The 9,160-nt window shown below is 62.2% G+C and overlaps 1 protein-coding gene across 1 annotated transcript; it reads right to left on the bottom strand.

Moving 5' to 3' along the window:
• Positions 1-228: 228 nt before the first annotated feature.
• On the bottom strand, positions 229-8,736 carry PSMD12 (proteasome 26S subunit, non-ATPase 12). The gene is made up of 11 exons (XM_069749173.1): positions 8,527-8,736; positions 4,056-4,115; positions 3,036-3,164; positions 2,743-2,850; positions 2,555-2,659; positions 2,207-2,356; positions 1,304-1,438; positions 1,099-1,211; positions 801-975; positions 640-717; positions 229-537 (listed from the first exon to the last, which is right to left on the bottom strand). Exons 1-11 carry the CDS (start codon positions 8,629-8,631, stop codon positions 328-330), a joined length of 1,368 nt encoding a protein of 455 aa, XP_069605274.1. The 5' UTR covers positions 8,632-8,736; the 3' UTR covers positions 229-327.
• Between the last annotated feature and the right edge of the window lie 424 nt (positions 8,737-9,160).

Genomic DNA, 9,160 nt, shown 5'->3' with positions numbered 1-9,160 from the left:
TGCCCGTACTGGCCCCCTCGCTGCGCTCTCACCCATGTAAAATGCTTCTAGGAACAGTACCCCCTCCACTGCGCCCCCTGTGGTTCAGCAGCGCTCCAGCCAGCATCTGCCCTGCTACTGTCCCCTTTCTTTGTGGTGGAGGGGCAATAAAAGCTTCCATCGAACGCTCTGCCCAGTTATCTGGGGGGCAAGTCACGTGACATGGGGGCTGAAGAATCGGCACAGTCATCGTTTACGGAGATTTTACTATTAATATTAAACAATTCAAAACAAAACAGGAAACCTAAAAAGACGTAGGAATATGATACATTGTGACGCCACCGCCCCTCACTGCAGGTTGTGGATCATCTCCTCCTTGGCAATCAGGTGGGTGGTCTTGTTTACCAGCGCCATCAACGAGTTCAGCTTCTGGGACCAGTCGTTCAGGAGGTCGTTGGGGTCCTTGGGCCTCTGGAAGTTGATGATGCCGGCCAGGCGGTCCACCTTGGCGTAGATGGTTTTATTCACGACCAGCGTGGAGAGGAATTCCTCCGATTCCTGGAGAGGAGAGAGGAAGAACGTGGAGGGGAGGCCTGGCATCTCAGGGGTTAAACAGCCCGGCCAGTCGGGTGGGTGCACACGCTGCAGGCGATCACTTACATCCACAGATAGGTCCAGCATCTGCGCCATCCTCTTCATCGTGATCCGCGTGTAATACTTTGCCATAATCCGAATATTCTGTTGGAAAGCAAACGTGGCGGTGAGAGGTCGCAGCGGAGGACCCCCGACCCTCCCGGACCCCAGAAGCAGATGGCGCTTACGTGCTCCACGACGCGGTTCTTCAGGTCCTTCCAGTGCTTCTCCCCCTGCTCCGAGTAACTGAAGACATCCGTGGCCACGCTGTCCAGGGAGCCTTCCCGCAGCTCCTTCCCATACTCCTCCACCAGCGCGGACCACCGCATCAGCTCCATGGTGGTGAAGAGCTTGAGGAGATCCCTGCCGGAGAGAGGGTTACATGGGACTGCAGCTACTCCAGTGTGAGAACCGAGACATCACTGGAAGTGACAGCTACATTACCACTGTCAGCCAGGGTCTCGCATGGGACTGCTGGTCACTTACTTGTACTTGGGGATTTCTTCCAGCTTCTTGTCTCCACTTATCCTGTGCACCAGGTCGGACTGCTCGTTGTCGTAGGGGGAGAGGATGACGTAGAGGACCACGCTCTTCAGAGCCTGCAGGAGAGGTGGGCACGGTCATGTGACTGCTGGGGTGGGCGCGCACTGCGGGGAGGGTGAGCACTGCGGAGACCGAGGGCACAACTCACCTGCTGCCACTTCTCGCTCTCCGCCTGGATGCACGGCGTGTCGTAAATGGCGCGGTAGTGCTTACAGATAGAGAGGTAGGAGCCCTCGTGTTGGTCCACCTGGATCATCAGGTTGTAGTATTTCAGCTTCAGCTGCTGCAGAAGAGAGCGAAGAACCGGGGATAACGGAGGCAGACACAGGATGTAACTCAGGATCAGTAGTGACTGCACCAGCAGAATAGTGAGTGCAGCTCTGGAGTATAATACAGGATGTAACTCAGGATCAGTAATGTAATGTATGTACACAGTGACAGCACCAGCAGAATAGTGAGTGCAGCTCTGGGGTATAATATAGGATGTAACTCAGGATCAGTAATGTAATGTATGTACACAGTGACTGCACCAGCAGAATAGTGAGTGCAGCTCTGGGGTATAATATAGGATGTAACTCAGGATCAGTAATGTAATGTATGTACACAGTGACTGCACCAGCAGAATAGTGAGTGCAGCTCTGGGGTATAATACAGGATGTAACTCAGGATCAGTAATGTAATGTATGTACACAGTGACTGCACCAGCAAAATAGCGAGTGCAGCTCTGGGGTATAATACAGGAGGTAACTCAGAATCAGTAATGTAATGTATGTACACAGTGACTGCACCAGCAGAATAGCGAGTGCAGCTCTGGGGTATAATACAGGATGTAACTCAGGATCAGTAATGTAATGTATGTACACAGTGACTGCACCAGCAGAATAGTGAATGCAGCTCTGGGGTATAATACAGGATGTAACTCAGGATCAGTAATGTAATGTATGTACAAAGTGACTGCACCAGCAGAATAGTGAGTGCAGCTCTGGGGTATAGTACAAGATCGGTGTTTATTGGGGTCTCCGCCCTCGCTTGTCTTTCGTGGTGTCCTTACTTCGCTGTTCTCATCCTGGAAGAACTTGGTGTTGATCTTCTTGCTGATGATCTGGGTGCGGATATAATCCTTCACGGCCAGGCACAGGCGCATCTGCTCCAGGATGAACTCCACCTTCTCCTTCTTCTCCATGGATCCATAGGTCTCCACCTAGAACCAGAGAGGACATTACAGGACTATGTGACCAGATCCTGCACACGGGGGTCTTTACACGACAGATTAGCGTCCGTCTGTTGCTGCCGAGGCTGGAGACATTGTGCTGTCACCGCACTGACCGGACGCTCTGGCACCATATCACTGCCCCATGACCATGAATACGGCGGGCTCGTGGGTGCGGAGGGTCCTCACCTGGAGCTCCTGCAGGATGGACGCCGCCTCCGTCACGTCTCCGCTCTGCTCCTTGATGGCGGCCAAGGTCTTGGTGAGACGAGCCCGTTCTATCTCCACATAGATCTGTATGGGAAGAGTGGTCAGCGCGGCCGTCACTGCGGTCACAACCTCTCTGCACGCTGTCAGTGAAAGTCTCATCCGCTCACCTTCCCCTCGGTGACTGTCCGCAGCGTGTCGATTAACCGCAGCTTGAGGGGAAGCTCCGCCATCTCCTCCACGTACTTACAGCACTGCTGCACCATCTTGGCCACGGCCTGGAGAGAAACGTCCCAGAGATGGATCATATAGTGGAGGACCCCAATATCTGTAGGGGCCACAGTAAAGGGGGTGTCCGGATGTAGGACCCCCAACATGAAACACTTATGTACCACCACATAAATCTGACCAAAAAAAATATACACCCCAAGAGGGGTCAGAGGTCACAGTAAGGGGGCGGCACCTGCTTCAGCTGGCTCCTCCTCTTTGACAACAGCATGATGTTCTCGTTCAGCAGGTCCCAGTCTTTGGCTTCGTAGCACATCTTCACCACGGCCACCAGGATACGAGACGTGGATACCATGTCAGACGCCTGCAAGACAAGAAGGCACTGTGACAGGAGGAGAGGCAGCGCACCACCCCGGGGGCCACGTGTCCGGCAGCGGCCGCACCCCCCGGGGGCCACGTGTCCGGCAGTGGCCGCATCCCCCCCGGGGGCCACGTGTCCGGCAGTGGCCCCTCCCCCCAGGCCACGTGTCCGGCAGTGGCCCCTCCCCCCAGGCCAGGTGTCCGGCAGTGGCCCCTCCCCCCAGGCCAGGTGTCCGGCAGTGGCCCCTCCCCCCAGGCCAGGTGTCCGGCAGTGGCCCCTCCCCCCAGGCCAGGTGTCCGGCAGTGGCCCCTCCCCCCAGGCCAGGTGTCCGGCAGTGGCCCCTCCCCCCAGGCCAGGTGTCCGGCAGTGGCCCCTCCCCCCAGGCCAGGTGTCCGGCAGTGGCCCCTCCCCCCAGGCCAGGTGTCCGGCAGTGGCCCCTCCCCCCAGGCCAGGTGTCCGGCAGTGGCCCCTCCCCCCAGGCCAGGTGTCCGGCAGTGGCCCCTCCCCCCAGGCCAGGTGTCCGGCAGTGGCCCCTCCCCCCAGGCCAGGTGTCCGGCAGTGGCCCCTCCCCCCAGGCCAGGTGTCCGGCAGTGGCCCCTCCCCCCAGGAGTCCGGCAGTGGCCCCTCCCCCCAGGCCAGGTGTCCGGCAGTGGCCCCTCCCCCCAGGCCAGGTGTCCAGCAGTGGCCCCTCCCCCCAGGCCAGGTGTCCAGCAGTGGCCCCTCCCCCCAGGCCAGGTGTCCAGCAGTGGCCCCTCCCCCCAGGCCAGGTGTCCAGCAGTGGCCCCTCCCCCCAGGCCAGGTGTCCAGCAGTGGCCCCTCCCCCCAGGCCAGGTGTCCAGCAGTGGCCCCTCCCCCCAGGCCAGGTGTCCAGCAGTGGCCCTTCCCCGTACGCACCGTGCGGGTCTGCTTCTCCAGGGACAGCAGGGTTTCTATCACTTCCTGTAGTTTTCCCTCCTGAAACAAAAGATTATTATTAAAAGGAGAACTTAATAAAATGTCACATGACCCCGAGGAGCAGAACGGAGATGCGATGACATGACCCTGGACATCTACTAGAAAGAATCAATTAAAGACGAGGTCCAGAACTTCTCCCCCCCCCCCCCCCCCCCAGAAAGATCAGCGCGGACTCTGGACACTGCTGCCGGAAAACTGATGACGCCCCGTGGTGGCACGTCTGACCACAGATCTCCGCTGTAAGAAAAGGGGAACGTTCCATGTTAATGCTCCAAATGCTGAAACTCCCATGAACCCCCCCTCCTGGGGCCCCGTCCTCTTGTGCCCCCCACCACCATCCTGGGGCCCCGTCCTCTTGTGCCCCCCACCACCATCCTGGGGCCCCGTCCTCTTGTGTTCCCCCCCCCCCACCATCCTGGGGCCCCGTCCTCTTGTGTTCCCCCCCCCCCCCCCCACCATCCTGGGGCCCCGTCCTCTTGTGCCCCCCACCACCATCCTGGGGCCCCGTCCTCTTGTGTTCCCCCCCCCCCCCCCCACCATCCTGGGGCCCCGTCCTCTTGTGCCCCCCACCACCATCCTGGGGCCCCGTCCTCTTGTGCCCCCCCCTCCCCATCACCATCCTGGGGCCCGGTCCTCTTGTGCCCCCCCCTCCCCATCACCATCCTGGGGCCCGGTCCTCTTGTGAACCCATCCCAGTGTGACTTTACTGGTGAAGACGGCAGCTCATAACTGCCCACCCCGGTCTCCATGACCCCTTCTCCCAGGTGAATTGCCTTTTCTCCTCCTCTAACCCCAAAGTCTGTGGCCCCTTATCTACCCCTCTAGTCTGTGCCCCCTCCTCATTGACACCCCCATTCTGTTGACCCTTCTCTTCCTCTACCCCATCCCCCAGTTTGCGGCCACTTCTCATCTACCCCCCTAGTCTGTGGCCCCTTGTCCACCGGTGTCTATTTTCTGGCACCCCCTTTCCCACGGCCTCTGCCCCCCTATTCTCTGTGGCACCTGCTAACCTCAGTCGTCTCTGCGGACCCTTCCTTCTCCCCCTTCTGCCCCCGGTCTCTGCGGACCCTTCCCCCCCCCCCCCCGGTCTCTGCGGACCCTTCCTTCTCCCCCAGTCTCTGCGGACCCTTCCTTCTCCCCCAGTCTCTGCGGACCCTTCCTTCTCCCCCAGTCTCTGCGGACCCTTCCTTCTCCCCCAGTCTCTGCGGACCCTTCCTTCTCCCCCAGTCTCTGCGGACCCTTCCTTCTCCCCCAGTCTCTGCGGACCCTTCCTTCTCCCCCAGTCTCTGCGGACCCTTCCTTCTCCCCCAGTCTCTGCGGACCCTTCCTTCTCCCCCAGTCTCTGCGGACCCTTCCTTCTCCCCCCCCCCTCTCCCCCAGTCTCTGCGGACCCTTCCTTCTCCCCCAGTCTCTGCGGACCCTTCCTTCTCCCCCAGTCTCTGCGGACCCTTCCTTCTCCCCCAGTCTCTGCGGACCCTTCCTTCTCCCCCAGTCTCTGCGGACCCTTCCTTCTCCCCCAGTCTCTGCGGACCCTTCCTTCTCCCCCAGTCTCTGCGGACCCTTCCTTCTCCCCCAGTCTCTGCGGACCCTTCCTTCTCCCCCAGTCTCTGCGGACCCTTCCTTCTCCCCCAGTCTCTGCGGACCCTTCCTTCTCCCCCAGTCTCTGCGGACCCTTCCTTCTCCCCCAGTCTCTGCGGACCCTTCCTTCTCCCCCAGTCTCTGCGGACCCTTCCTTCTCCCCCAGTCTCTGCGGACCCTTCCTTCTCCCCCCCCCCCCCCGGTCTCTGCGGACCCTTCCTTCTCCCCCCCCCCCGGTCTCTGCGGACCCTTCCTTCTCCCCCCCCCCCCGGTCTCTGCGGACCCTTCCTTCTCCCCCCCCCCCCCCGGTCTCTGCGGACCCTTCCTTCTCCCCCCCGGTCTCTGCGGACCCTTCCTTCTCCCCCCCCCCCCCTGGTCTCTGCGGACCCTTCCTTCTCCCCCCGGTCTCTGCGGACCCTTCCTTCTTCCCCCGGTCTCTGCGGACCCTTCCTTCTCCCCCCGCTCTCTGCGGACCCTCCTTCTCCCCCGCTCTCTGCGGACCCTTCCTTCTCCCCCGGTCTCTGCGGACCCTTCCTTCTCCCCCCCCCCCGGTCTCTGCGGACCCTTCCTTCTCCCCCCCGGTCTCTGCGGACCCTTCCTTCTCCCCCCCTGGTCTCTGCGGACCCTTCCTTCTCACCCCCGGTCTCTGCGGACCCTTCCTTCTCCCCCCGGTCTCTGCGGACCCTTCCTTCTCCCCCCGGTCTCTGCGGACCCTTCCTTCTCCCCCCGGTCTCTGCGGACCCTTCCTTCTCCCCCCGGTCTCTGCGGACCCTTCCTTCTCCCCCGCTCTCTGCGGACCCTTCCTTCTCCCCCGGTCTCTGCGGACCCTTCCTTCTCCCCCCCGGTCTCTGCGGACCCTTCCTTCTCCCCCCCGGTCTCTGCGGACCCTTCCTTCTCCCCCCCCCCCGGTCTCTGCGGACCCTTCCTTCTCACCCCCGGTCTCTGCGGACCCTTCCTTCTCCCCTCTCCCCGGTCTCTGCGGACCCTTCCTTCTCCACCCCCCCCCCCCCCCCGGTCTCTGCGGACCCTTCCTTCTCCCCCCCCCCACCCCCCGGTCTCTGCGGACCCTTCCTTCTCCCCCCCCCCCCGGTCTCTGCGGACCCTTCCTTCTCCCCCCCGGTCTCTGCGGACCCTTCCTTCTCACCCCCGGTCTCTGCGGACCCTTCCTTCTCCCCTCCCCCCGGTCTCTGCGGACCCTTCCTTCTCCCCTCCCCCCGGTCTCTGCGGACCCTTCCTTCTCCACCCCCCCCCCCCCCCGGTCTCTGCGGACCCTTCCTTCTCCCCCCCCTGGTCTCTGCGGACCCTTCCTTCTCACCCCCCCGGTCTCTGCGGACCCTTCCTTCTCACCCCCGGTCTCTGCGGACCCTTCCTTCTCCCCTCCCCCCGGTCTCTGCGGACCCTTCCTTCTCCACCAACCCCCCCCCCCCCCGGTCTCTGCGGACCCTTCCTTCTCCCCCCCCTGGTCTCAGCGGACGCTTCCTTCTCACCCCCCCGATCTCTGCGGACCCTTCCTTCTCCCCCCCCCTGGTCTCTGCGGACCCTTCCTTCTCACCCCCCCGGTCTCTGCGGACCCTTCCTTCTCCCCCCCCCCCCCTGGTCTCTGCGGACCCTTCCTTCTCCCCCCCCCCCTGGTCTCTGCGGACCCTTCCTTCTCACCCCCCCGGTCTCTGCGGACCCTTCCTTCTCCCCCGGTCTCTGCGGACCCTTCCTTCTCCCCCCGGTCTCTGCGGACCCTTCCTTCTCCCCCCGGTCTCTGCGGACCCTTCCTTCTCCCCCCGGTCTCTGCGGACCCTTCCTTCTCCCCCCGGTCTCTGCGGACCCTTCCTTCTCCCCCGCTCTCTGCGGACCCTTCCTTCTCCCCCGGTCTCTGCGGACCCTTCCTTCTCCCCCCCGGTCTCTGCGGACCCTTCCTTCTCCCCCCCGGTCTCTGCGGACCCTTCCTTCTCCCCCCCCCCCGGTCTCTGCGGACCCTTCCTTCTCACCCCCGGTCTCTGCGGACCCTTCCTTCTCCCCTCTCCCCGGTCTCTGCGGACCCTTCCTTCTCCACCCCCCCCCCCCCCCCGGTCTCTGCGGACCCTTCCTTCTCCCCCCCCCCACCCCCCGGTCTCTGCGGACCCTTCCTTCTCCCCCCCCCCCCGGTCTCTGCGGACCCTTCCTTCTCCCCCCCGGTCTCTGCGGACCCTTCCTTCTCACCCCCGGTCTCTGCGGACCCTTCCTTCTCCCCTCCCCCCGGTCTCTGCGGACCCTTCCTTCTCCCCTCCCCCCGGTCTCTGCGGACCCTTCCTTCTCCACCCCCCCCCCCCCCCCCGGTCTCTGCGGACCCTTCCTTCTCCCCCCCCTGGTCTCTGCGGACCCTTCCTTCTCACCCCCCCGGTCTCTGCGGACCCTTCCTTCTCACCCCCGGTCTCTGCGGACCCTTCCTTCTCCCCTCCCCCCGGTCTCTGCGGACCCTTCCTTCTCCACCAACCCCCCCCCCCCCCGGTCTCTGCGGACCCTTCCTTCTCCCCCCCCTGGTCTCAGCGGACGCTTCCTTCTCACCCCCCCGATCTCTGCGGACCCTTCCTTCTCCCCCCCCCTGGTCTCTGCGGACCCTTCCTTCTCACCCCCCCGGTCTCTGCGGACCCTTCCTTCTCCCCCCCCCCCCCTGGTCTCTGCGGACCCTTCCTTCTCCCCCCCCCCCTGGTCTCTGCGGACCCTTCCTTCTCACCCCCCCGGTCTCTGCGGACCCTTCCTTTTCCCCCCGGTCTCTGCGGACCCTACATCCTCCCTGGAGCCGCAGCCTCCGGCCTCCTCATCCCCGGGCCGGCGTGACTCAGCCGCTGCTCCCCCTCACCGCAGCCAGCTTCTCGCACTCCGGCAGCCGCTGGTCCACCGTGGCGCTGTAGTCCACCTCCATCTTCACGATGCGGCCATCGGAGCGCTCCGTATCCTCAGACATGGTGACTCCGGGCAGACACCGAGCCGGAGCCTGACAGCAGCACGGGAGACTGGGGCCGAGGCTGGAGCAGGCACCGCCGGGGACACCTACAGCAGTCAGGACCCCAATGACAATGGAGAAGAATGAAGTCAGGCGATCGCTAAGGACAGCTCAATGACGTCACGACGTTACGTCCCAGGACCTGCTCCGTCTTTTTTTGCTTCATTCAGCTTTATTTGAATCAATACAAAATGACAAAATGAATTTGTAGGTGATAATTGTCACCATTTTGCAGAGCTGCACTCTCAGTTTGTGCTGCTGGTGAACATTTAATACGGAGAAAGTTGACACCAAACAAATTGATCTTTGATGGAGAAGGTAGAGAATCACGTAGCGTATGTGACGTTTCGACCCTTTCGGGGGTCTTTTTCAGACAACGCTGAAAGATAAGTGAACATATATCAATCGTGGTCTAAACAGTGGTGAATTCACTAAAGTAGAAATACATCCATAAAAAATCAACACCGCCACCGACAAAATAATACGTATC

Source organism: Ranitomeya imitator, chromosome 2 (genome assembly GCF_032444005.1).
Source record: "Ranitomeya imitator isolate aRanImi1 chromosome 2, aRanImi1.pri, whole genome shotgun sequence".
NCBI lineage: Eukaryota > Metazoa > Chordata > Amphibia > Anura > Dendrobatidae > Ranitomeya > Ranitomeya imitator.
This window is presented reverse-complemented; position numbering and strand designations above follow the sequence as displayed.